General features: G+C 51.9%; 1 protein-coding gene across 1 annotated transcript in view; it reads left to right on the plus strand.

Annotated features, from left to right (window-relative positions):
- LOC144605046 (dynein axonemal heavy chain 3-like) overlaps positions 1–26,933 on the plus strand; it is a 345,711-nt gene extending 318,778 nt beyond the window's left edge. Inside the window, exons 75-80 of the mRNA XM_078420087.1 lie at positions 1–6; positions 5,352–5,444; positions 7,181–7,354; positions 8,836–8,946; positions 11,836–11,896; positions 26,141–26,933. The exon at positions 1–6 is cut by the window's left edge and continues 177 nt beyond it. Coding sequence (XP_078276213.1) covers positions 1–6; positions 5,352–5,444; positions 7,181–7,354; positions 8,836–8,946; positions 11,836–11,896; positions 26,141–26,286 — 591 coding nt within the window. The 3' untranslated portion in view covers positions 26,287–26,933. The remainder of the gene's footprint in view (positions 7–5,351; positions 5,445–7,180; positions 7,355–8,835; positions 8,947–11,835; positions 11,897–26,140) is intronic.
- Positions 26,934–27,313: the final 380 nt, after the last annotated feature.

The raw sequence follows: 27,313 nt of genomic DNA on the forward strand, positions 1-27,313 counted from the left end.
GGCAAGGTCAGGCACGCTGCACCATCCGCCTCCACGGTCTCTCCGCTGACTGCCTGCACGTCACACTGTACCCTGGCACACTGTACCCCAGCTCACACACTGTACCCCAGCACACTGTACCCTGGCACATTGTACCCCAGCACACACACTGTACCCCAGCACACACACTGTACCCCAGCACACTGTACCCCAGCACACACACTGTACCCCAGCACACTGTACCCCAGCGCACACACTGTACCCCAGCACACTGTACCCTGGCACACTGTACCCCAGCACACACACTGTACCCTGGCACACTGTACCCCAGCACACACACTGTACCCCAGCACACTGTACCCTGGCACACTGTACCCCAGCACACACACTGTACCCCAGCACACTGTACATCAGCGCACACACTGTACCCCAGCACACTGTACCCCAGCACACACACTGTACTCCAGCACACTGTACCCTGGCACACTGTACCCCAGCACACACACTGTACCCCAGCACACACACTGTACCCCAGCACACACACTGTACCCCAGCACACTGTACATCAGCGCACACACTGTACCCCAGCACACTGTACCCCAGCACACACACTGTACTCCAGCACACTGTACCCTGGCACACTGTACCCCAGCACACACACTGTACCCCAGCACACACACTGTACCCCAGCACACACACTGTACCCCATCGCACTGTACCCCAGCACACACACTGTACCCCAGCACACACACTGTACCCTGGCACACTGTACCCCAGCACACACACTGTACCCCAGCACACACACTGTACCCCATCGCACTGTACCCCAGCACACACACTGTACCCCAGCGCACACACTGTACCCCAGCACACACACTGTACCCCCAGCACACACACTGTACCCCAGCACACACACTGTACCCTGGCACACTGTACCCCAGCACACACACTGTACCCCAGCACACACACTGTACCCCAGCACACACACTGTACCCCAGCACACACACTGTACCCCAGCACACTGTACCCCAGCACACACACTGTACCCCAGCACACTGTACCCCAGCACACACACTGTACCCTGGCACACTGTACCCCAGCACACTGTACCCCAGCACACACACTGTACCCCAGCACACTGTACCCCAGCACACACACTGTACCCTGGCACACTGTACCCCAGCACACACACTGTACCCCAGCACACTGTACCCCAGCACACTGTACCCCAGCACACTGTACCCCAGCACACTGTACCCCAGCACACTGTACCCCAGCACACACACTGTACCCCAGCACACTGTACCCCAGCACACTGTACCCCAGCACACTGTACCCCAGCACACACACTGTACCCCAGCACACACACTGTACACCAGCACACTGTACCCCAGCACACACACTGTACCCCAGCACACACACTGTACACCAGCACACTGTACACCAGCACACTGTACCCCAGCACACACACTGTACCCCAGCACACACACTGTACCCCAGCACACACACTGTACCCCAGCACACACACTGTACCCCAGCACACTACCCCATCACACACACTGTACCCCAGCACACTGTACCCCAGCACACTGTACCCCATCACACACACTGTACCCCATCACACACACTGTACCCCATCACACACACTGTACCCCAGCACACTGTACCCCAGCACACTGTACCCCATCACACACACTGTACCCCATCACACACACTGTACCCCATCACACACACTGTACCCCATCACACACACTGTACCCCAGCACACTGTACCCCATCACACACACTGTACCCCAGCACACTGTACCCCATCACACACACTGTACCCCAACACACTGTACCCCAGCACACTGTACCCCATCACACACACTGTACCCCAGCACATTGTACCCTGGCACACACACTGTACCCTGGCACACGTGACAATAAACGAAACTAAACTAAAGTGGGGGATGGCTCCCGATAGGGAACAGAGAATTGGGAGAATTGGGACCAAGGCTGGAAGATGATGGATGGACCTAGATAACATTGATGGGAAGATGGGGAGAGATGGTGAAGGGTGAAGAGTTTCCACAACAAGACGGACAGGGAAAGAAACACTGTGGGTGCTGGGCAGATGGGAGCAGGTGGGAGCAGGTGGGAGCAGGTGGGAGCAGGTGGGAGCAGGGGAAGGAGTCCTGACAACGTGGGGGGTGGATGACGAGGTAAGCAAAGGCTGGTGGGATGGTGGAGACACATGGGAGGAGGGAGCCAGAGAAGACATCTATGTCTTGCCATTGGGTTGTCAGCTATCTCACCACAGCACATCACTAACATCTACAGACGCTCCAGAGAAAGCATGTTAGACAATAGACAATAGACAATAGGTGCAGGAGGAGGCCATTCGGCCCTTCGAGCCAGCACCACCATTCAATGTGATCATGGCTGATCATTCTCAATCTGTACCCCGTTCCTGCCTTCTCCCCATACCCCCTGACTCCGCTATCCTTAAGAGCTCTATCCAGCTCTCTCTTGAATGCATTCAGAGAATTGGCCTCCACTGCCCTCTGAGGCAGAGAATTCCACAGATTTGCAACTCTCTGACTGAAAAAGGTTTTTCCTCATCTCCGTTCTAAATGGCCTACCCCTTATTCTTAAACTGTGGCCCCTAGTTCTGGACTCTCCCAACATTGGGAACATGTTTCCTGCCTCTAACGTGTCCAACCCCTTAATAATCTTATATGTTTTGATAAGATCTACTCTCATCCTTGTAAATTCCAGTGTATACAAGCCTAGTCGCTCCAGTCTTTCAACATACGACAGTCCCGCCATTTCGGGAATTAACCTAGTAAACCTACGCTGCACGCCCTCAATAGCAAGAATATCATTCCTCAAGAATGTAGGTTTTTTTGTCGCCTGGCTGGAGGGGGAGGGGGGAGATCCAGTGGAACCCCTGCTGCAGTTACCTGTAGTAGGGGGTGGACAGTAGGACCCAGCAGTGCTGAGGGACTCAGCCTGGTGGGGGCTGTGGGGGCTGAGTCTGAAGAAGGGTCTCGACCCGAAACGTCACCCATTCCTTCTCTCCCGAGATGCTGCCTGACCTGCTGAGTTACTCCAGCATTTTGTGAATAAATCATTCCTCAAATTTGGAGACCAAAACTGCACACAGTACTCCAGGTGCGGTCTCACTAGGGCCCTGTACAACTGCAGAAGGACCTCTTTGCTCCTATACTCAACTCCTCTTGTTATGAAGGGCAACATTCCATTGGCTTTCTTCACTGCCTGCTGTACCTGCATGCTTCCTTTCAGTGACTGATGCACTAGGACACCCAGATCTCTTGTTTTCCTAACTTGACACCATTCAGTTAATAATCTGCCTTCCTATTCTTACCACCAAAGTGGATAACCTCACACTTATCCACATTAAACTGCATCTGCCATGCATCCGCCCACTCACACAAGCTGTCCAAGTCACCCTGCAACCTCATAGCATCTTCCTCACAGTTCACACTACCACCCTGCTTTGTGTCATCTGCAAATTTGCTAATGATACTTTTAATCCCTTCATCCAAGTCATTAATGTATATTGTAAATAGCTGCGGTCCCAGCACCTGCCTACCCATTCTGAAAGGGACCCATTTATCCCCACTCTTTGCTTTCTGTCTGTCAACCAATTTTCTATCCATGTCAGTATCCTACCCCCAATACCATGTGCTCTAATTTTGCCCACTAATCTCCTATGTGGGACCTTGTCGAAGGCTTTCTGGAAATTGAGGTACACCACATCCACCGGCTCTCCCCTGTCAATTTTCCTAGTTACATCCTCGAAGAATTCCAGAAGATTAGTCAAGCATGATTTCCCCTTCGTAAATCCATGCTGACTCGGAACGATCCTGTTACTACTATCCAAATGCTCCACAATTTCATCTTTTATAATTGACTCCAGCATCTACCCCACCACTGATGTCAGACTAACTGGTCTATAATTTCTCCATTTTCTCTCTTCCTCCTTTCTTAAAAAGTGGGACAACATTAGCTACCCTCCAATCCACAGGAACTGATCCTGAATCTATAGAACATTGGAAAATGATCACCAATGCGTCCACAATTTCTAGAGCCACCTCCTTAAGTACCCTGGGATGCAGACCATCAGGCCCTGGGGATTTATCAGCCTTCAGTCCCATCAGTCTACCCAACACCATTTCCTGCCTAATGTGGATTTCCTTCAGTTCCTCCGTCACCCTAGGATCTCTTGCCACTAGAACATCTGGGAGATTGCTTGTATCTTCCTTAGTGAAGACAGATCCAAAGTTGAACTCGTCTGCCATTTCCTTGTTCCCCATAATAAATTCCCCTGCTTCTGTCTTCAAGGGACCCACATTTGCCGTGACTATTTTTTTCCTCTTCACGTACCTAAAAAAGCTTTTACTATCCTCCTTTATATTATTGGCTAGTTTACCCTCGTACCTCATCTTTTCTCCCCGTATTGCCTTCTTAGTCATCTTCTGTTGCTCTTTAAAAGAGTCACAATCCTCTGGCTTCCCACTCCTCTTTGCTATGTTATACTTCTCTTTTATTTTTATGCTGTCCTTGACTTCCCTTGTCAGCCATGGGTGCCTCTTACTCCCCTTAGAAACTTTCCTCCTATTTGGGATAAATTGATCCTGCAACTTCTGCATTATTCCCAGGAATACCTGCCATTGCTGTTCCACCGTCTTCCCTGCTAGGGCCTCCTTCCAGTCAAATCTGGCCAGCTCCTGCCTCATGCCTCTGTAATCCCCTTTGCTATACTGTAATACTGACACTTCCGATTTTGATCATATTGTGATCACTGCATCCTAATGGCTCTTTTACCTCGAGTCCCCTTATCAGATCAGGTTATCAGGATGCATCACAGCACGGTTTGGCAACAGCTCCATCCAATGCCGCAAGAAATCGCAGAGAATCGTGGACGCAGCCCAGACCATCACACAAACCAACCTTCCTTCCATTGACTACATTTTGATAATGTAGACAGTGGGAAAAGTGCCCACTGGATAATGGTGACAGTGTGGGGAACAGTGTCCGCTGGATAATGGTAACAACGTGGGGACCAGTGTCCACTGGATAATGGTGAGGGAGAGTGCGAGACAGTGTCCACTGGATAATGGTGACAGTGCAGGGAACGGTGTCCACTGGATAATGGTGACATTGCGGGGACCAGTGTCCACTGGATAAAGGTGGGGGAGAGTGCGAGACAGTGTCCACTGGATAATGGTGACAGTGTGGGGGACAGTGTCCACTGGATAATGGTGAGGGGGAGTGGGAGACAGTGTCCACTGTGGGGGGGGCAGCATTGACAGCTGGTGTTCTGCAGTCATTCTCTGGGTTATCTCTGCTGTTTCATTCCCCAGGTGCCCTCCATGTGGTTGGCAAAGTCCTATCCCTCGCTGAAACCTCTGGGAAGTTACATCACTAATCTTCTGTCGAGGCTGCAGTCCTTCCAGGTATGGATGAGTCTGCAAATGGGGCCAGTGTCAGTACATTCAGGGAGGCCTCATTGAAACTTCCCCAACAGTGAGCGGCTTGGATAGAGTGGATGTGGAGAGGATGATTCCACTAGTGGGAGAGTCTAGGACCAGAGGGCACAGCCTGAGAATAAAAGGACGTACCTTTAGAGGAGGAGTTTCTTTAATCAGAGGGTGGTGAATCTGTAGAATTCTTTGCCACAGGAGGCTGTGGAGGCCACATCATTGGGTATTTTTAAGGCTGAGATTGATAGATTCTTGATTAGTGCGGGTGTCAGAGGTTATGGGGAGAAGGCAGGAGAATGGGGTTAGGAGGGAGAGATAGATCAGCCATGATTGAATGGAGGGTAGACTTGATGGGCCGAATGACCTCATTCAGCTCCTAGAACTCGTGAACATGAACTTGTGAGAGAGACCAGCATACTGTGCATGTTGATGGGCCACTAATAAAGGGTGTGAGACAATCTGAAGAGGCAGTACTTTGTTGAGAGACTAATGTCCTATGTAAGGTGCTCCCAATGATTAGTAGGTTTAGCGTAGCTATGAGAGGATAGACACAAAAAGCTGGAATAACTCAGCGGTGATGCTTCGGGCCGAGACCCTTCTCCAGACTGAGGGTCAGGAGAGAGGGAGTCTAGAGATATGGAAGGGTAAGGTGCGAAAACAACAGATCAAAGGGAACGATGCTGAAATGTGGAATGGTTCATTGTTAGCTGAGGGGAAGGTGACAACGAGACATACAATCAGTAATATTTAATCATGAGTACAATGGAACGAGTTGTAGAACTAGGGTGGGGGAGGGACAGTGAGGGAGGGAAAGCAAGGGTTACTTGAAGTTGGAGAAATCAATATTCACACCACAAGAGCTATAAAAGGTTTTTAAAGATAACAGCTTTCATATAAAAGCATTAACCTCTCTCCTAAATTTAGTTCAGTTTAGAGATACAGTTCAGTAACAGGCCCTTCGGCCCACCGAGTCCGTGCCGACCAGGCCCTTCGGCCCACCGAGTCCGTCCGCGCCGACCAGCGATCCCCACACACTAACGCTACCCTACACACACCAGGGTCAATTGACCAAAACCAATGAACCTACTAACCTGTACGTCTTTGGAGTGTGGGAGGAAACCGGAGCACCCGGAGAAAACTCATGCTGTCATGGGAAGAACGTACAAACTCCGTGCAGACAGCACCCGTAGTCAGGATTGAACCAGGGTCTCTGGCGCTGGGAGGTAGCAACTCTACCACTGCACCACCGTGTTGCCCGGTCTTCCGAATCGGACTATTTAACCTTTGAGAACCCCCTCAATATGTACACCCACCCCACCCTCTTTGTGCCAAGGTCATTCTGTGTCGAGATTTGTCCTGGAAATGTCATAACAGGGTGGCACAGCAGTAGAGTTGCTGCCTCACAGCGCCAGAGACCCGGGTTCTATCCTGACTAAGGGGGCAGTCTACGGAGTTTGTACGTTCTCCCCGTGACCTGCGTGGGTTTTCTCCAGGATCTCCAGTTTCCACCCACACTCCAAAGACGTACAGGTTTGTAGGTTAAATTGGCTTGGTATAATTGTAAATTGTCCCTAGTGTTAGTGTATTGGGATGGCGGGGCCGATGAGCCTGTTTCTGCGCTGTATATCTGAAAGGGAATGAAACTGGTGCCACATAAGTGCAGGTTGGTGTGGTTGTGGACTCCTTACCGCTGATGCCTTGTGTTTCAGGACTGGATTGTCCAGGGGATGCCAGTGGTATTCTGGATCTCAGGCTTCTACTTCACTCAGAGCTTCCTGACAGGAGCGCTGCAGAACTACGCACGCAAGTACCTCATCCCAATCGACCACCTGGGATTCCAGTTCAACGTCACCGATCAGGACCACTCCATGCCAGCCTCACCGGTAACTTCCCCTTCCCCTTCCCAGCCACACATTCCACCTTTCCCATTCAGCTTTGTTCGCTCCATGCCCACTTATTGAATCATCTGGAGTTTAGACTGCCAACCTCCAGTCACCAGCCTCCTCACTGCCAGCCCCTGCAGGTTCCTGCAAAGGTATAGTGTAGAAAGGAACTGCAGATGCTGGTTTAAACCAAAGATAGACACAAAATGCTGGGGTAACTGCGGGACAGGCAGCATTTCTGGAGAGAAGGAATGGGTGACGTTAAACGCAAATTGCAGGAACAGAATCTGATATTTTGCTTGGACAGCTTACAGCCCAGCGGTATCAATATTGATTTCTCTCACTACAAGTAACCTCTGCATTCCCTCTCTCTCTATCCCTCCCCCTCCCAAGTTGCACCAGCTTCTCTTACTCACTCAACAAACAGCTAACAATGGCCTGTTTCCTTCATCAGTCACTTTTTTGCATATCATTAATTCATTGTTCTACAGTATATCTCTCTATATCATCGTCTATATCTCATTTCCCTATCCCGTGACTTTCAGTCTGAAGAAGGGCCTCGACCCGAAACGTCACCCATTCCTTCTCCCCAGAGGTGCTGCCTGTCCCGCTGAGTTACTGCAGCAATTTGTGTCTATTCCTGGAAAGTAATATGTGTGTGGGAATGAAGTGCAGATGCTGGTTTCCATTCACAGATGCTGTCTGACCCACTGAGTTTGCCCACCATTTGGTTTACTGCTGAAGATTGCAGCCTCTGTTTATGAAACAGTTGGACGGGTACACAGATAGGACAGGTTTAGAGGGAAATGGGACAAGCGCAGGCAGGTTGGACTGGTGTAGATGCGACATGTGGGCAAGTCTGGCCGAAGGGCCTGTTTCCACACTGTATCACTCTTTGAGTGGAACTCCAGTAGTTCAATTCATTGCCACAGAAGGCGATGGAGGCCCTCAATGGATATTTTTAAGGCATGGATAAATAGATTCTTGATTAGTATGGGTGTCAGAGGTTACGATTGAATGGTGGAGTAGACGATGGGCCGAATGGCCTGATTCTGCCCCGATCACATATGACCTTATGACTCCATGACTATGACCGTGCCATCACTTGACCCCAACCATCGTCTCATCGCTGAAGTCTGGGACAAGTCTTGCACCTCGTGACTCAGCTCATCAGCAGAGGGCAATGACATCGCTGGGCAACAGTGAACGCTTTTTGTGTGTGCGTTAACTCGTTACCTATAACCTCTATTCAAGAAGTGAATGTGATAGATGATTAACCTGATAGTTGCTTCATTATAGATATTATAGTTATATATATTATATACTATAGTTACATCATTATAGATATTAAAGTTATATATATTGTATATTAGAGTTGCATCATGATAGATATTATAGTTATATGTTATATATTATAGTTCCATCATGATAGATATTTAAACACCACTGTTTGGTACATGGCCATTTATTTTGAACGTTAGGTGGATGGAGTTTACATTAAAGGCCTCTACCTGGAAGGAGCGCGCTGGGATTGGCAGAAGCTTGTGATCGGGGAGTCCCTGCCCAAAGTGCTGTACGACAGCCTACCCATTGTATCCAAACCCTCTGGTTGCAGACGGATGCCAGCGTTCCTACAGCAGTCGGCGTCTTGATCTCACATTGCTTTCAGGACAAAGTGTGGAACCTGCATTTCCCTCATTTATTTCAAGAGGGCTTGTATACAAAAACAGGCATGTGATGCTGAGGCTGTATAAGGCGCTGGTCACAGGGGTGGGTGTAATGCTGGGGGTCTATAAGGCGCTGGTCACAGGGGTGTGTGTAATGCTGGGGCTGTATAAGGCGCTGGTCACAGGGGTGTGTGTAATGCTGGGGGTCTATAAGGTGCTGGTCACAGGGGTGTGTGTAATGCTGGGGGTCTATAAGGCGCTGGTCACAGGGGTGGGTGTAATGCTGGGGGTCTATAAGGCGCTGGTCACAGGGGTGGGTGTAATGCTGGGGGTCTATAAGGCGCTGGTCACACGGGTGTGTGTAATGCTGAGGCTCTATAAGGCGCTGGTCACAGGGGTGGGTGTAATGCTGGGGGTCTATAAGGTGCTGGTCACAGGGGTGTGTGTAATGCTGGGGGTCTATAAGGCGCTGGTCACAGGGGTGGGTGTAATGCTGGGGGTCTATAAGGCGCTGGTCACAGGGGTGTGTGTAATGCTGAGGCTCTATAAGGTGCTGGTCAGGCCGCATTTGGAAAAATTATGAGCAATTCTGGTCACCATATCTGAGGAAGGATGTGCTGGCTCTGGAGAGGGTCCAGAGGAGGTTTATAAGAATGATCCCAGGAATGAGTGGGTTAACATATGATGAGCGTTTATCGGCACTGAGCCTGTACTCGATGGAGTTTGGAAAGATGAGGGGTGACCTCAACGAAACCTAGTACAGGTACAGTGAAAAGCTTTGTTGAGTGCTGACCAGTCAGCGGAAAGACAATACATGATTACAATCGAACTGTCCACAATGTACAGATACAGGACAACGAGAAAACCATGAATAACATTTGGTGCAAGATAAAGTCTGATGAAAGATAGTCCGAGGGTCACCAATCAGTTATATAGTAGTTCAGAACCACTCTCTGGTTGTGGTAGGATGGTTCAGTTGCCTGACAACAGCTGGGAAGAAACTGTCCCTGAATCTGGAGGTGTGCGTTTTCACACTTCTGTACCTTTTGCCTGATGGGATAGGGGAGAAGAGGGAGTGGCCAGGGTGCGACTCATCCTTGATGATGCTGCTGGCCTTGCCGAGGCAGCGTGAGATGTAGATGGAGTCAATGGAAGGGAGGTTGGTTTGTGTGATGGTCTGGGCTGCATCCACAGTTCTCTGCTAATTTCTTGCAGTCCTGGATGGAGCTGTTCCCAAATTGTGCAGAGAGTTGTGGACGCAGCCCAGACCATCACAAAGAGGTACAGAAGTGTGAAAACCCAAACCTCCAGTTTCTTCCCAGCTGTTATTGTGGAACCATCCTACCACAACCAGGCAGCAGCCCTGAACTACCAAGGGTCCTAAGGGTCTCGACCCAAAATGTCACCTATTCCTTTTCTCCAGAGATGCTGCCTGACACTCCGGCACTTTGTGTCTATCTATGGATGCGTGTCAAATCAAAGTCAAAGTCAATTTTATTGTCAATCCTCAGCCAGTTCACACAGACAGAAAATCGAAATACCGTTTCCCACAATCCCGAGGAACAAAGTGCATAAAACAAAAGGCACAGCAAACAACAATCAACATAAAACATAAAATATAAAATATAGTCACTTCAAATTTTTTAAAAAAAAGTGTCTGGTGCTGGATGTGCGTGTGTGTGGGGTGTTAAAGTCCAGGTCCCATAGGGGCAGGGGAGAGAGGAGGAAGGGAGGGGAGATGATGTCCAATGATGGAGTTTAGTTTAATTTAAAGATACAGCGCGGAAATAGGCCCTTCGACCCACCGAGTCCACACCGACTAGCGATCCCCGCACACTTTGCAGATGATACAAAAGTGGGTGGTTTTGCAGACAGTGAAGATGGTTCTCAAAAATTGCAGCAGGATCTGGATCGATTGGTAGGTGGGCTGAGGAATGGTTGATGGAATTTAGTACAGAGAAGTGTGAGGTGTTGCATTTTGGAAAGTCTAACAAGGGCAGGACCCACACCGTGAATGGCAGGCCTCTGGGTAGTGTTGTAGAGCAGAAAGATCTAGGAGTACAGGTGCATGGTTCCTTGCATGGTCGCAGGTAGATAAGGTGGTCAAAAAGGCTTTTGGCTCATTGGCCTTCATCAGTCAGAGTATTGAGTATAGAAGTTGGGAGGTCATGTTGCAGTTGTATAAGACGTTGGTGAGACCGCATTTAGAATATTGTGTTCAGTTCTGGGCACCATGTTATAGGAAAGATGTTATCAAGCTAGAAAGGGTACAGAGATGATTTACGAGGAGTTTCTTGCCCAGAGTAGGGTAATCGAGGACCAGAGGACATAGATTTACGGTCAAGGGGGAAAGATTTAATAGGAATCTGCGGGGTCACTTTTTCACACAGAGGATGGTGGGTGTATGGAACGAGCTGCCAGAGGAGGTAGTTGAAGCTGGGACAATCCCAACATTTAAGAAACCGTGTTTTGAGTATGGGGGAAACCGAAGATCTTGGAGAAAACACATGCAGATCACGGGGAGAACGTAGAAACTCCATACAGACAGCACCCGTAGTCAGGATAGAGCCTGGGTCTGTGGTACTGTAAGGCAGCAACTCTACCGCTGTGCCACCGTGCTGCCCTTGTCTGTACCAGCTGTGATGAATGTTGCGTGAGTTGTCCAGTTGGTGCTGGGTAACTGGGGCAAGGAGTCTAACTGGCCACTATAGGTGGAATGAGAATTGAGAGGTTCCTCCAGAGTGTGGCTCATTATTGGCCAGCATTACTCCTGGAACGAGCTGTCTTCATCACTCCCTTAACCACTTCTCTCAGATTTGGCTCAAGCCGGGCGAAAAGTCTTCATTCACGGAGCAACCTGTCTACGGATGTCCAGGTGAGATATTGCTAAGCATTGAGCTCTGCTGCACTGTGCTCCTTCTAATCCAGTCCTCTGCAGCATTTTACACAGCACACGTTATTCGTGCTTTAGCAACAGCAAGGCGCTTTTAAGTTTAGTTTAGTTTAGAGATACAGTGAGAAGACAGGACCTTTGGCTCATCGAGTCCACGCCGACCAGTGATCCCTGCACACTAACACTACCCTGTACACACTAGGGACAATTTACAATTTTACCAAAGCCAACCAAACCAATCGGGCAGCGGTAGAGTTGCTGCCTCACAGAGCCAGAGACCCGGGTTCCATCCCGACTACAGGTGCTGTCTGTACGGAGTTTGCACATTCTCCCCGTGACCGCATGGGTTTTCTCTGGGTGCTCCGGTTTCTTCCCACCCTCCAAAGACGTACAGGTTTGTAGGTTAATTGGCTTGGTATTAATGTAAAATTGCCCCTAGTGTGTGTAGGATAGTGTTAATGTGCAGGGATTGCTGTTCGGTGTGGGTTGAAGGGCCTGTTTCCGTGCTGTATCTCTAAACTAAACTAAACTAAACATACAAACCTGTACATCATGGGGGGAATGTATAAACTCCGTGCAGTCAGCGCCCGTAGTCAGGATGGGTCGCGGGTCTCTGGAGCTGCAAGGTAGCAACTCTACCGCTGCAATACAATACAATACAATATATGTTTATTGTCATTGTACAGGGGTACAACCAGATTGGGAATTACGATGCAATAAATTAATTAGCTAGTCAGTATTAATTTAAACAACCCAATGAAACAAATTAGAACAGTTTAAAAACAGAATAAAGTGCAAGTAGATCTATGCCGGTTCACTGTGTGATGTGACCATCTGGCTCAGCAGGACCGGTTCATAGCAGCTATGGCCATGGGGATGAAGCTGTTCCTGAGTCTGGAGGTGTGGGCGTAGAAGGCCTTGTATCGTCTGCCCGATGATAGAAGTTCGAACAGACTGTTGCAGGGGTGTGAAGAGTCTTTGTGGATGCTGGTGGCTTTCCTGAGGCATCATGTGTTGTAGATGCCCTCCAAGGCTGGTAGCTGTGTTCCGATAGTCCTCTGAGCTCTATGGACTACCCGCTGAAGAGCTTTCCTCTCTGCCTCCATGCAGCTGAGGTACCACACAGGGATGCCATGTGTTAGGATGCTCTCTATGGTGCAGCGGTAGAATGTCGTCAGCAGCTTTTGGGGTAGACCAGACTTTTTCAGTGTTCTTAGGTAGAACAGTCGTTGCTGTGCCTTCTTGACCAGCGCAGCAGTGTTATTGGACCATGTTAGGTCCTCCGAGTTGTGAGTGCCCAGAAACTTGAAGCTGGACACTCTCTCCACACTGTCCCCGTTGATAAAGATCGGGGCGTATTCCCCGTTATGTGACCTACGGAAGTTGATGATCTGCTCCTTGGTCTTGGTGGTATTTAGGGACAGGTTGTTATCAGAGCACCAGTCCGCCAGGTTCTGTATTTTGTTTCATCACCGTTGGTGATCAGCCCAATCACCGTTGTGTCGTCTACAAACTTGACAATGGTGTTGGTGTCGAAGGCAGGAACACAGTCGTGTGTGAAGAGGGAGTAGAGCATGGGGCTCAGAACACATCCCTGTGGTGTGCCGGTACTCAGGGTGATAGTGGAGGACAGGTGCGGGCCCATTCTCACTGCCTGCGGTCGTTCCAGCAGGAAGTCCAGGATCCAGTCGCATAACGACGAGCTGAGGCCTAGCTGGTGGAGTTTGGTGATGAGCTTTTTTTTTTCTTTTTTTTTTTTAAATCAAAAATATTTATTCAAATATTAAAATAATATATACAATACAATAAAACCAAAACAGAACCCACCACCAGAATATTATACAAACAAATATACCAATTGAAACTATTATACAATTATATTACAATCCCCATCCAGGATACATCCAATCCCCCGCGGTGCCCAGCGGTCCCGGAAATCCTCCAGGGTGCCCGTGGACAGCGCGTAGTCCCTCTCCAACACCACCCGGGCACGGACATAACCCCGGAAAAGGGGCAGGCAGCTGGCTCGGGCAGAGCCCTCTTCCGCCTGGCGCCGTGAGTCGCGGATGGCCAGCTTGGCCTGGCCCAGGAGCAACCCAACAAGGACATCTTCGGCCCTACCCTCTCCCCTACGCACAGGGTGTCCAAAGATGAGGATGGTGGGTGAAAAATGCAGCCAAAAAGCAAGGAGCAGCCCCTTTAGATATTGGAACAGGGGCTGCAACCTCACACACTGCATGTACACGTGGTACACAGACTCTTCCAACCCGCAAAAGTGGCAGGCGGCTGGCGAGTCTGTGAACCGCGCGAGGAACAGGTTGCAGGGGACTCCTCGGTGCAATATCTTCCACCCCAGGTCCCCGATGGAGAGGGGCAGAATCCCTGCGTAGAGGGACCCCCACCGCGGGGTCACCTCGCGACCGGAAGGCAACACCGACCGCCACTTAGTGTCCGGACGGTGGACCAGGGCGAGGAAGTGCAGGGTGTGGAGGAGGAGCCCGTACAGGACACGCCTCCCTGCGTCTCGGAGGGAGATGAAGGGTGTCGAGGAAATGCGACTCATGTTGTGTGGGACCGGCTCCTGGGAAGTATTACGGCGCCTCGGTCCGACGAGTACTTCCGGCTGAGCGGGGGTTTGCTCAGCCGCAGGTACTCCACACATTTGAGCCTCTCCGACACCCAGCGGGGCAGGACAAGGGCCGGCTGCTCTCACGCCTGGGCCGCCGCCCTCCGTCAGCGGAGGGGGGGCCCGGTCGACAGCAACCAGGTTCCAGACTCTCAACAAGTCCCGGTAGAAGCCGGGCATTCCCAGCAGGATAGCACGACTGACGCCCACCATCGGGATCTGCGTACCTGCTTGAAGGCAGCGGCCCCGTTGGAAAAAGTGCGTCGCCAGCACGTGCCACCTGGGAGGACGCTCCGAGTACAGGTATCTCTGCAGAGTCCTGAGGCGGAGAGCCGCCAACTGGGTGCGGATGCACACCAGCGACTGCCCGCCCTCCTCAATCGGGAGACTCAGGACCGCTGCAGAGACCCAGTGCTTTCCGTTGCCCCAGAAGAAGTCCACCAACTTCTTCTGGATGATCCCAGCAAAAGTGGCTGATGGGACCAATGTGGTCAATCTGTACCAGAGCAGGGAAGCCACGAGTTGGTTAATGACCAACACCCTGCCCCGGTAGGAAAGCACGCTGAGGAGACCTGACCAGCGCCCAAGCCGGGCGACGACTTTCAACTCCAGCTCCTGCCAGTTCGCCAGCCAGGTCTCCGCGACGGGACTCAGGTAGACTCCCAAGTAAAGGAGGTGCGTGGTGCTCCACGTGAAAAACCGTATCTCCTCAGGGAGGGAGTCCACCTGCCATGGACCCACCAAGAGTCCAGAACATTTCCCCCAATTGATCCTTGCAGAGGAGGCGGCCGAGAAGACTAGTTGGCACTCGCGCATCCTCTGCAGATCAGCGGGGTCAGTGACCATGAGGAGCACGTCATCGGCATAGACCGAGAGGACCACCTCCATATCTGGCTCACGTAGAACCATGCCCGTCAACCTCCTCCGAAGCAGACTAAGGAATGGCTACACGCAGATGGCGTACGGTTGGCCTGACATGGGGCAGCCCTGACGTACTCCTCTGTGGAAGGGAATGGGGGCCGTCAAGGATCCGTTGACCTTGACGAGGCACTCCGCAGTGGCGTATAGAAGTTGGATCCGGGCCACAAAGTGCGGTCCGAACCCAAACGCCCGCAGAGTCCTCACCAAATACTCGTGATCCACCCTGTCGAAAGCCTTCTCCTGGTCAAGGGAGAGAAAGGCAGTGGGTACACCGGTCTCCTGAGCCAGGTAGACCAGGTCCCGGACCAGATGGATATTGTCCTGGATGGACTGGCCCGGGACTGTGTAAGACTGGTCAGGGTGGATCACTTGGGCCAGCACTGGGCCCAGACGGTTGGCCATTGCCTTAGCAAAGACCTTGTAATCGGTACAGAGGAGGGAGACCGGGCGCCAGTTCTTTAGTAGGCGGAGATCACCCTTCTTGGGCAGAAGGACCACTACAGCCCTCCGCCAAGACAGGGGCATCTCCCCGGTCGCCAGGCTCTCCCTCAGGAACATGGTGTAGTCCTCCCCCAGCGTCCCCCAGAAAGTGCGGAGGAACTCTGCTGTCAGGCAGTCCAGGCCAGGGGATTTGCCCCTTTGAATCTGATGGAGGGCCACGGTCAGTTCGTCTAGTGTCAGGGGGGCGTCCAGACGCTCGGCACCCTACGGGCCGACCGTGGTTAGACCTTCCCACAGATCACTGCACTCGTCCACGCCGGAGCTATCCGGTGAAAACAAGGTCCCATAAAAGGAACGAACCGCCGCGTTGATGTCTTCTGGTTCGGTGACGGGGGAGTCATCGTCAGCGAGCAGCTCCACTAACTGCTGACGGACTCCCCGCCACTTCTCCAGCGAGTAGAAGAAGGGTGAACCGCGGTCCAAATCGTGGAGCATTTGGATCCGCGACCTCACGTACGCGCCTCGGGATTGCTGTAACTGCAGCTCCTTCAGCGCGTCCTTCTTCTCCTGGTATTCCATCCAGAGGGTCGGGTCCCCACCGGTCTGACTTAGACGTGAATCCAAATCGAGCAGCTCACTCCCGAGCTGTCTGACCTTGGAATCGCGTCTCTTGGTAGACCCCCTAGTGTACTCCTGACAGAAACGCCGGATGTGGGCCTTGCCCACGTCCCACCATAGCCGCAGGGAGTGAAATCCTCCCCTCTTCCCCTTCCAAGTGGTCCGGAACCTCACAAACGAGTCCCGGAAGCGGCGATCCTCCAGCAGCCGGTTGTTAAAGTGCCAGTACGCGGACCCTCCCCTCGTGCGCAGCGGGGTAAACTCCGCCCACACCAGGTGGTGGTCCGAGCAAGGCATCGGCCGCATGGAGGCCGCCGAGACGCGGGAGACGTACGCCCGAGAAATGTACAGGCGGTCAATGCGAGAACCACCCCCCTCTGACCTCCTGGAGAAGGCATTGGAGTCGGGGTGGAGGTTCCTCCAGGTGTCTACCAAGTCAAAGGAGCCCACGAGCTCCTTCAACTTCTTCACCGACTCCTGGCCGCGCTGGATACCGGAACGGTCTCCTTCCTCGAGGGTACAGTTGAAATCTCTCCCGAGGATCACGCAGTCGCCAGGGTCGATGGAGCTCAAAAGGGTAGACACCTCCCGGAACAGGCACGTCTGCAACACGGCGGGCTTGGGGGCGTACACGTTGACAAAATGCAACGGCACGCCATCCAGGCGCACGGCCAGGTGAAGCAAGCGGCCTGGCACCAATTCCTGGACCTTTAGGATTTCTGGCCGGAAATTCGGGGCCAGCAAAATGGCCACCCCACTGGAAATGGAGCTGAGGTGGCTCATGAAGACCTCACCACTCCACTCCAGGAGCCAGGTGGACTCGTCTCCTGGGATGGTGTGGGTTTCCTGCAGGAAGCTCACCGCATATTTCCCATCCCTCAGGGTTGAGAGATGGTTAAACCTGCGGAGAGGCCCCCTGCTGCCATTGATGTTATAACTGGCTATGGTGATCGCCATGTCAGGAGTACACTAGATCCCCTCACCAGTCCCCTGGTCACTGACAGCAGAGTCGCCTTTGCCGCTACGGACCCTAGATGGATTGGCAGTGCGTTTCACCTTCCGGATCTTGGCAACAAGGGACGCTCTACTGGTCCCTCTACCCTCAGCAGGAACGACGCTGCTCTGGGCCTCGGCGTCCTTTTCCAGGTCGTCCAAGAAAGACCTGAGCTGACGCCGGTCGTTCCCCTTCACCCCCATCCCTCCCTTCACCCCCGTCCCTCCCTTCACCCCCGTCCCTTCCTTTCCCCTCCCCTTCCTTCTGAGGATGAGGTTCAGGGAGCTGGTGACCCCTTGTAAGTTCGGCCACCGGAGGGAGGCCAGTTTGGGCCGATGTTGGGCTCCTTCGGTGGCCGCAATGAACTCGCGGATCTCCTCTACTGGAATGAGAGGAGTGGCGTCGGGGGCAGCGAGAACATCCATTGACTCATTGCCCGAGGAGTCCCCTTCCACCCCCCCACTGCAGATGGAGTCACCATTCCCATCCTTGGACACACCTTCTGTGCTTGAGACTCCCGCCCCACCCTGCGCAGCGGTTGCCTCTTCCCCACCCTCTGGTCTCACCTCCACCTCAGTCCCCACCGTGGGGCCAGTGGCAGAGGGGCCTTCCTTGGGTGTACCTGGGCAGTCAAGACCATTGACAGTGGGGTCTATCCCTCCACCAGTTGGGCCCAGAGTGGACTCTGGTGCCCCAGACTCAGGGAGTCCCTCTGGAGCCAGGTCCTGTGGGAGAGAAGGGCTAGTTTCCCCTTCCCCCTCCCCTCCTACTATCCCTAACTCCACAGGCGTGTTCTGCACCTCGTCCTGGGTGGGTTGCTCCTGGGCTTCCTCGGGTGCATGAATCGGGATTCCCTCCCCAACAGGAATCTCTCCCTGCTCCATTACACCCGAGTGGTCCCCATCACCACCCTCCCCAGAAACCCCTTCAGAGCATGGAACCGGGGCCTGAACCAGAGGGCAGGAATCATCCTCCACCACAGCACTCCCTGCCCCACTGGAAGATTCCCCTATGTCCCCCTTCTGCTCCTCCCTGGAGAGATTCCTCCTTTTTTTCGAAGGGGAGGAGCTCACAGACTCTGGGGTCACCTGAGCAACCCTAGTCTGCGGCTCCCCCTCCTCCCGCCCAATCCCCTCCGCCCCCTGGCTGGATTATGGGGCTTGCGGACTCCCTAACGGGAGGTGACGGGATGGGTGGCGAGATCTTATCCCCGGGTGGTTTGTTCCCCAGGTGCCTTATCTTCTTCGCCACCTTGCCCCCCTTCTTTTGACCCTCCCCATCCCCAGGGTTCCCTGACTCAACTACAGGGGGAGTGGGAGTGGGGGGGGGAGGGGGGTTAGTGGCACCGGAGGCGGAGGCCTCCGCCCGGGATTTGGGGCAATTCCTCCGAATATGCCCCACTTCCTTGCAGGCGTGGCACCTCGGGCGGTCCGATGTCCAGAAGATGGTGAAGTCTCGCCCATCCTGCTGCACACAGAAGCGCCCGTCGACCACCTCCTCCCGGTCCAGCAACATTGTCAACTGGCGCCGGAGGGAGAGAACGTGCTGCAAGTCCTTCCTGCGGAACCCCATGGGTATTGGGGTGATGTCGGTGAGGATCTTCCCCAGGGTATGAAGGTGGGGAAGGAGGGCCTCGTTCTTGATGCAGGGCGGGACGTTGGATAGGACCACCCGCTGTGCGGTGGACCCTAGGGGCTCGACCTGTAAGAAAAGTCCACCCACTGTGACCCCTTTACATACAGTCGCGTTCACCCCCTCAACGGACTCCAGAAAGAACACGCCCTTCCCAAACATTTTTCCCACATACACAATGCCTACAGGCTTGGCTGCCACTGCCACAGCAGCCGCGCAGTCCTCCAGGTTCATTTGGGGGGGCATGTAGCACCTGACCCCATGTTCAAAGGGTAGGTTCCTCATGGGGAACCGGGCCCCCAGAGGAGCAGCCGAAGCAGCTGAAGCAGCCGCCTTAGCATAACTCCCCGAAGGCCCCGATCCCCCCAGAACGCTGACCCTGCATGGTATCAGGCACTACAGTGAAACAAAAACACTGATACACAAAGACAAAGACAATCCAAAAGGCACGGGGCCAAGTCCAAACACACAAACAAGTGTAGAACAGTTCAAGGGAGGGAGGCGAGTGGTGTTGCCTCGAACGTCAATAATGGCGGCTCCCACTAGAAACTGCTGCGTCACGGCCTCTTGGCCCGGGTATCTCAGCTCTCCTGCGTTCCCTGGCGAGCTGCAGACTTTCTCAAGCAATCCCCGCTGGTCTTCGCTGCTCCTGCAGCAACGAAAGGGATTCACCTGCAGTCTGTTATTGTTGGAAGCCTATCTCTGATAGAGAGGAGGCTCCTTCAGCTCCAGGTCTCAAGGCCACAGAAGAAGGTCGAGGGTGTAGAAAAACTCCCACACCGCACGAAAACCAGACCAGTCCGGTCAGTAGCGACGAGGCAGTGTGGGGGGGGTTGTTCTGGACGCAGGTGTATCAGTCCAGACAGGTTTTTCTCCCCCTTTTTGTGCGCCACAGTTTCCTGGCAGGTTGCCAGCCTCAGTAGTGGGAGCTGAGCAGTCAGTTGATAACACGGCTCGCAGCCCCAAAACACACAGAAACCTTTTAAAAAGATTTCTGTAGCGTCGCAGCGATACCCAAAGATGTTTAGAGTACCGCTGTACCTCCTCCAAATTCCAAAAAATGTTTAGAACTCACTCGTTCGAGTGATTGAAACAGAGCTCCGCAGCACCACACCCCACACCTGAGCTTGGTGGGGATGACCGTGTTGAAGGCAGAGCTATAGTCTATGAATAGCATCCTCACGTACGTGCCCTGTCTCTCCAGGTGAGTCAGGACAGTGTGAAGAGCCAGAGAGATGGCGTCCTCTGTGGATCTATTTGCCCTGTATGCAAATTGATGTAGGTCCAGTGAGTCAGGGATGCTGGATTTGATGTGTGAGAGGACCAGCCTTTCAAAGCACTTCATGACTATCGGAGTTAGGGCAACCGGACGGTAGTCGTTCAGGTTGGTGATCTTTGCTTTTTTCGGCACCGGCACTATGGTAGCCAACTTCAGGCACTTTGGGACCTTAGCCAGAGATAATAACAGGTTAAAGATCCTGGTGAATACCTCAGCCAACTGTTCAGCACAGTCCCTAAGTACCCTTCCTTGAACTCCATCCGGGCCTGCAGCCTTGCATGGGTTGACCCTTTGCAGAGCGCGCTGTACTTCCTGTGTGCTCAGTTGCAAGACCAGTCCCTCCGCCTCGGCTGGGGTTCTTCCAGTCAAGGTGGTGTTGCCAGTTTCGAAGCGGGCAAAGTAGGTGCTCGTTGGTTAGTGTGACATTGCTGTGGGGGCAGGCAGGGCTGCTCTTGTAGCCAGTGATGTCCCTGACACCCTGCCACATGCTTCTGGTGTCCGTGATATTTAAATGGTCTTCCACCCGTTGCCTATGGATGTCTTTGGCCCTTTTTATTGTAAGGCAGCAACTCTACCGCTGTGAGGCTGTGACTGTACCGCTGTGAGGCAGTGACTACCACTGTGAGGCAGTGACTGTAGCGCTGCCCCCGCGTTCACCACAAGGAGGCAGCAAAACTCTCCACTGATCGCCCGAGTCAGGGAGATCTGATGCAAGGTGATCTAAGCCAAGGCCGGGTCAGTGATGGTATTTATAAAGGGTCCCTGGACTGGGGTTGGGATTTGTAACTGAAGATTCAATGATACATTATTGTCACATGTACCAATCTACAGTGAAATGCTTTGTTTTGCGTACTTCCCGGTAAAATCAGGCAGCAGATTCCAGCCATCCCCGCACACCAACACGATCCTACACACACCAGAGACAATTTACTGCCAACTGTCCGCTCCCTCCACAGATGCTGCCTGACCTGTCAAGTTCCTCCATCTTTGTATTTTGCTTAAGATGCGAACGTCTACAGCCTCTTTAGACTTTAGAGATACAGTGCGGAAGATGGCCCTTCGGCCCACTGAGCTTATGCCGACCCCCGCACACTAACGCTTTCCCACACACACTGGGGACAATTTACAATCTTTATCGAAGTCAATTACAAATCTGTCCGTCTTTGGAGTGTGGAAGGAAACCGGTGCACCCGGAGAAAACCCACGCAGGTCACGGTGAGAACGTACAAACTCCGTACAGGCAGCAGCCGTAGTCAGGATGGAACCCGGGTCGCTTGCGTTGTGAGGCAGCAGCTCTACCCGAGTTCTAGTTCTCCTCATTGTGTGTAAGATTTCCCCCACATCCCCATGCTTTTCCACTTTGCCCATATCGATACCTCCTGGTTCCTGACCCTGCCACCAATGAACCAGTTTCAATCTCTGCATTCTGGGAAGGTGCCTTCACCAGGTTAAAACCCATGACTAAATCTCCCGCCACTCCTTTCTGAAACAGCTTCTCTGCACTCTTAGGATGTCCACTTATTCCTAGCCCTGATGGAACTGCAGATCAGTCTGAAAAAAGTCCAGACCCAAACTGCCGACTGTCCATTATTATCTGACCTGCTAAGTTCTTCCAGCACTTTGTGTTTTGCACAAGATGCTAACGTCTGCAGTCTCTTTACACTTAGACATACAACGTGGAAACTGGCCATTTGGCCCACCGAGTCTGCGCTGACAAGCGATCCCCACACATTAACACTAGGGACAGTTTTACATTTACACCAAGCCAGTTAACCTACAAACCTGCACGTCTTTGAAATGTGGGAGGAAACTGGAGATCTCAGAGAAAACCCACGCAGGTCACTGGGAGAACATACAAACTCCATACAGACAGCACCCGTGGTCAGGATGGAACCCGGGTCGCTGGCGTTGTGAGGGAACAAATCTACCGCTGCACCATCATGTTATCCTTGCCCACTTCATTCCAAGAACTCGGCTTGGCATTGTTTCCTCACAGAACTGATCTGGAATATTCCCTTGTTCACTTTCAGATATCTTTACCCCTCTCCCCTGAACCCCATCCATGATCTACCCCACCCATCATTCCCACGACATTTTCAGGTCAATGATGGAGATTTATAGTTAGGACATTGATTAGAGGAATTGGGGCGATATGTTGCAGTTGTACAACATGTTCCTGAGCAACGCTTGGAATATCGTATGCAAATTTAATTACCCTGCTACAGAAAAGATGTCCATCAGTCAAATGAGCAGAATTAGTCCCATCAAGTCTGCTCAGCCATTCAATCTATCTTTCCCCTCAACCCCATTGGCCAGCCTCTCCAGACTGCCAACGTCCAACATCACTAAAGTGGAAAAGATTTATGAAGATGATCCGGAATCATTGAGAGTCACGCAGTGTGGAAACAGGCCCAACTTGCACACTACTGCCAATAAGCCCCAGTCCCACCTGCCGGTGTTTGGCCCGTATCCCTCTTAACCTGTCCCATCCATGTACCTGTCTAATTGTTTCTTAAACATTGCGATTGTCCCTGCCTCAACTACCTCCTCCTGCACCTCCTCCAACCTCAGACCCAAACAGTCTTTCCAGGTGAGACAGAGGTTCACCTGCACCTCCTCCAACCTCATCTATTGCATCCGCTGCTCTAGATATCACCTTTTTACATCGGCGAAACCAAACGCAGGCTCGGCGATCGTTTCGCTCAACACCTTCGCTCAGTCCACCTTAACCAACCTGATCTCCCGGTGGCTGAGCACTTCAACTCCCCCTCCCACTCCCAGTCTGACCTTTCTGTCATGGGCCTCCTCCAGTGCCATAGTGAGGCCCACTGGAAATTGGAGGAACAGCACCTCATATTTCGCTTGCGCAGCTTGCAGCCCAGCGGTATGAATATTGACTTCTCCAACTTTAGATAGTTCCTCTGTCCCTCTCTTCCCCTCCCCCTTCCCAGTTCTCCCTCTATCTTCCTGTCTCCACCTATATCCTTCCTTTGTCCCGCCCCCCTGACATCAGTCTGAAGAAGGGTCTCGACCCGAAACATCACCCATTCCTTCTCTCCTGAGATGCTGCCTGACCTGCTGAGTTACTCCAGCATTTTGTGAAATAAATACATTCGATTTGTACCAGCATCTGCAGTTATTTTCTTACACCTCCTCCGGCAGCTCATTCTATACATCCTTTGTGTGAAAAAGTTACCCCTCAGATTCCTGTAAAATGGTCCCCTTTCACCTTAAACCTATGTCCTCTGGTCCTTGATTCTCCTACTCTGGGCAATCAATAGTCAATAGTGTTTTCTTAGTCACATGTGCAACTGTACAGTGAAATCCCTTTGCATATATTATACATGCGGGCACCCAACATTATTGGCGCCATTAAGAGACTCTGTGTATCTACCCAATCTATTCCTCTCATTACTTTATACAGCTCTATGAGTTCTGCTGCCACAACCCGTGAGCCTGAGTTACAGGGAGAGGTTGGGCAGACTAAGACTTTATTTCTTGGAGTGTAGGAGACTGAGGGGTGATCTGAGAAGATCGTGAGTGACATTGATAAGGTGAATGTACAGTCTGTTTTGCAGGGCAGGGGAATCAAGAACTTGAGGCCATAGGTATATGGTGAGAGGGGAAACCTCTTCCCACAGATGGTGTGGGAATCGAGTATAGATCGAGTACAAAATCATGAGAGGAATAGATCGGGTAGATGCACAGAGTCTCTTGCCCAGAGTAGGTGAATCGAGGACCAGAGGACAAACAGTAGGTTCAAGGTGAAGGGGAAAAGATTTAATAGGAATCTGAGGGGTAACTTTTTCACACAAAGGTGAATGTATGGAACAAGCTGCCAGAGGAGGTAGTTGAGGCTGGGACTATCCCATCGTTTAACAGTTAGACAGGTACATGGATAGGACAGGTTTGGTGGGATATGGACCGAGCGCAGGCAAGTGGCACATTGTTGGTCCGAAGGGCCACACTGTATCACTCTATGAGTCTATCAAGCTGCCAGAGAAATTGGTTGAAGTCGGTACGATAACAACATTTATAAAGACTTTTGGACAGGCATATGGATAGCAAAGGTTTTGAGGGATATGAGCCAAACACTAGCAAATGGGCACAAAAAGCTGGAGTAACTCAGGCAGCATCTCTGGAAAAAAGGAATAGGTGATGTTTCGGGTCAAGACCCTTCTTCACACTGAGAGTCAAGGGAGAGGGAAAGTAAGGGATATGAAGAGGTACAAAGAACAAATGAATGAAAGCTACGCAAAAGGACAAATCAAAGCCAGTAAAGATGAACAAGGAAAGGTGGAGCCCACAATAGCCTATTGTTGGCTGCGGGGATGATAATAACGAGTGAAACAGTGAAACTCAGCAGGACGACAGTGAAACTAGTACGGTACTAGGGTGGGGGAGGGGCGGAGAGAGAGGGGATGCAAGGGTTACTTGAAATTAGAGAAATCAATGTTCATACCGCTGGGGTGTAAGCTGCCCAAACGAAATATGAGATGCTGTTCTTCCAATTTATATTAGGCCCCACTCTGGCAGTGGAGGAGGCCCAGGACAGAAAGGTCAGTGTGCGAATGGGAGGGGGAGTTAAAGTGTTTGGCAACCGGGAGATCACGTAGGCCACGGCGGACTGAGCGAAGGTGTTCAGTGAAACGATCAGCCGGTCCACACCTAGAGCAGCGGATACAGTAGATGAGGTTGGAGCAGGTGCAAGATGGGCTGTCCGTAAGGGCCTGGTTCTGTTCTCAATGACTGTAAGGCCCCACTCATTTATAAAGGTAGGTCCTTTATCTCTAATATCTCAGAGTTTACTCTTTGCTGAACCTCAACCAGCTTTGCTTGTGTGTGTGTGTGTGTGTGGGGGGGGGCGTGGGGGCGCCGAGAATAGAGTGACCCACTTAGCCCACTGAGAGAACATGTCCAGATTAAAGGAGGTGCCGGATTACTAGTTGCCGGAAAATCGGTGGTGGCCTGTATTCACTGAAGAAAATACATGATCATTTACATTATAACTTTGATACCAATATGATTTTTTATTTGGACCGGTGTCAGGGGATTTGGGGAGAAGGCAGGAGAATGGGGTTAGGAGGGAGAGATAAATCAGCCATGATTGAATGGCAGAGTAGACTGGATGGGCCGAATGGCCTAATTCTACTCCTATCACTTAATCTTATAAATAACCTGAATGACTATGGTGGTGAATTAGTTTAGTTTAGTTTAGAGATACAGCATGAAACAGGCCCTTCAGCCCGCCGGGTCCGTGCCGACCAGCGATCCCCACACACTGACACTACCCTAAACACACTAGGGATTTTTTTTTACAATTACCAAGTCAATTAACCTACATACCTGTATATATTTGGTGTGGGAGGAAACTGAAAATCTCGGAGAAAACCCACGCAGGTCACGGGGAGAACGTACAAACTCCGTACAGGGATGGAACACGGGTCTCCGGCACTGCATTCGCTGTAAGGCAGCAACTCTACCACTGCACCACCATGACCGCCCCTTCAAGAGTCAAGAGTGTTTTATTGTCGTATGTCCCAGATAGAACAATGAAATTCTTACTTGCAGCAGCACAACAGAATATGTAAACATAGTATTCTGTAAACAATATCGTAAACGGGAAAAAAAGAGTTTGTGAGGCAGTGGCGTTATTGTTATGAGTCGAGGATATGAGGTACATTGACACTTTGTTTTGCTTTCTTCTCTCCACAGTTTACAAGACAAGCTTTCGGAGAGGAATACTGTCAACAACCGGCCACTCCACCAACTACATTCTGACCATCGACCTCCCGACTGATCAGCATGAGAATCATTGGGTGAACAGAGGAGTGGCCTGCCTGTGTCAGCTGGACTACTGAGCGTTGGTGAGGTCTGCTCAACGCCAGACCATGGAGTATGTGGGTCTGAGCCGATAGTGGTTCATCACTGCTCCCTGCTTGCCATCGCATGGTTCAGTATCAGGCAACTCAACCATCCTACCACAACCAGAGAGCAGTCCTCAACTACTATGCCACTATCTTTAGTTTAGTTTAGTTTAGAGATACAGCACGGAAACAGGCCCTTCGGCCCACCGAGTCCATGTTGACCAGCGATCCCCGCACTAGGGACAATTTTACATTTATACCAAGCTAATTAACCTACAAACCTGTACGCCTTTGGAGAGTGGGAGGAAACCGATGATCTCAGAAAAGACCAACGCGGTCACATGGATAACGTATAAGCTCCGTACAGGCAGCACCCGTAGTCAGGATGGAACCCGGGTCTCCGGCGTTGTAAGGAGGCAACTCTACCACTGCACCACCATGTTGTCCTTTGATCCGACTTCACTGGCTTTGCCTTGCACTGCACGGACTTGATGGGCCGAAAAGGCCTGTTTCCGGCTGTATATATATGATATGATATGATATCACGTGGCGGCGCCTAACGGCAGCGGCTGACTAGCAGTCTGTCCGTCTTTTTTTTGTTGTGTCGGTGTTGGGATGATTTTTATATATATTTTTTTGGTTGTGTATGTGTGGGAGGGGGTGGTGGTGTGTGGGAGGGGGTGGTGGTGTGTGGGGGGTGGGTGGGTGTGGGGAACTTTTCTCTTCCTCACGGCGCGGGGTGCGGCTCGGCTGCGGGGCCTAACATCCCCTGGTGCGGCTCGGCCGCTGGACTTACATCGCCCGGTGCAGCTCGGCTGCGGGGCTTAACACCGCCCGGTGCAACTCGGCTGCGGGACTTTACTTTACACCGCCCGGTGCAGCTCGGCTGCGGGGCTTAACACCGCCCGGTGCAGCTCGGCTGCGGGGCTTAACACCGCCCGGTGCAACTCGGCTGCGGGACTTTACTTTACACCGCCCGGTGCAGCTCGGCTGCGGGGCTTAACACCGCCCGGTGCAGCTC

Source organism: Rhinoraja longicauda, chromosome 23 (genome assembly GCF_053455715.1).
Source record: "Rhinoraja longicauda isolate Sanriku21f chromosome 23, sRhiLon1.1, whole genome shotgun sequence".
In the NCBI taxonomy this organism is placed as follows: Eukaryota; Metazoa; Chordata; class Chondrichthyes; order Rajiformes; family Arhynchobatidae; genus Rhinoraja; species Rhinoraja longicauda.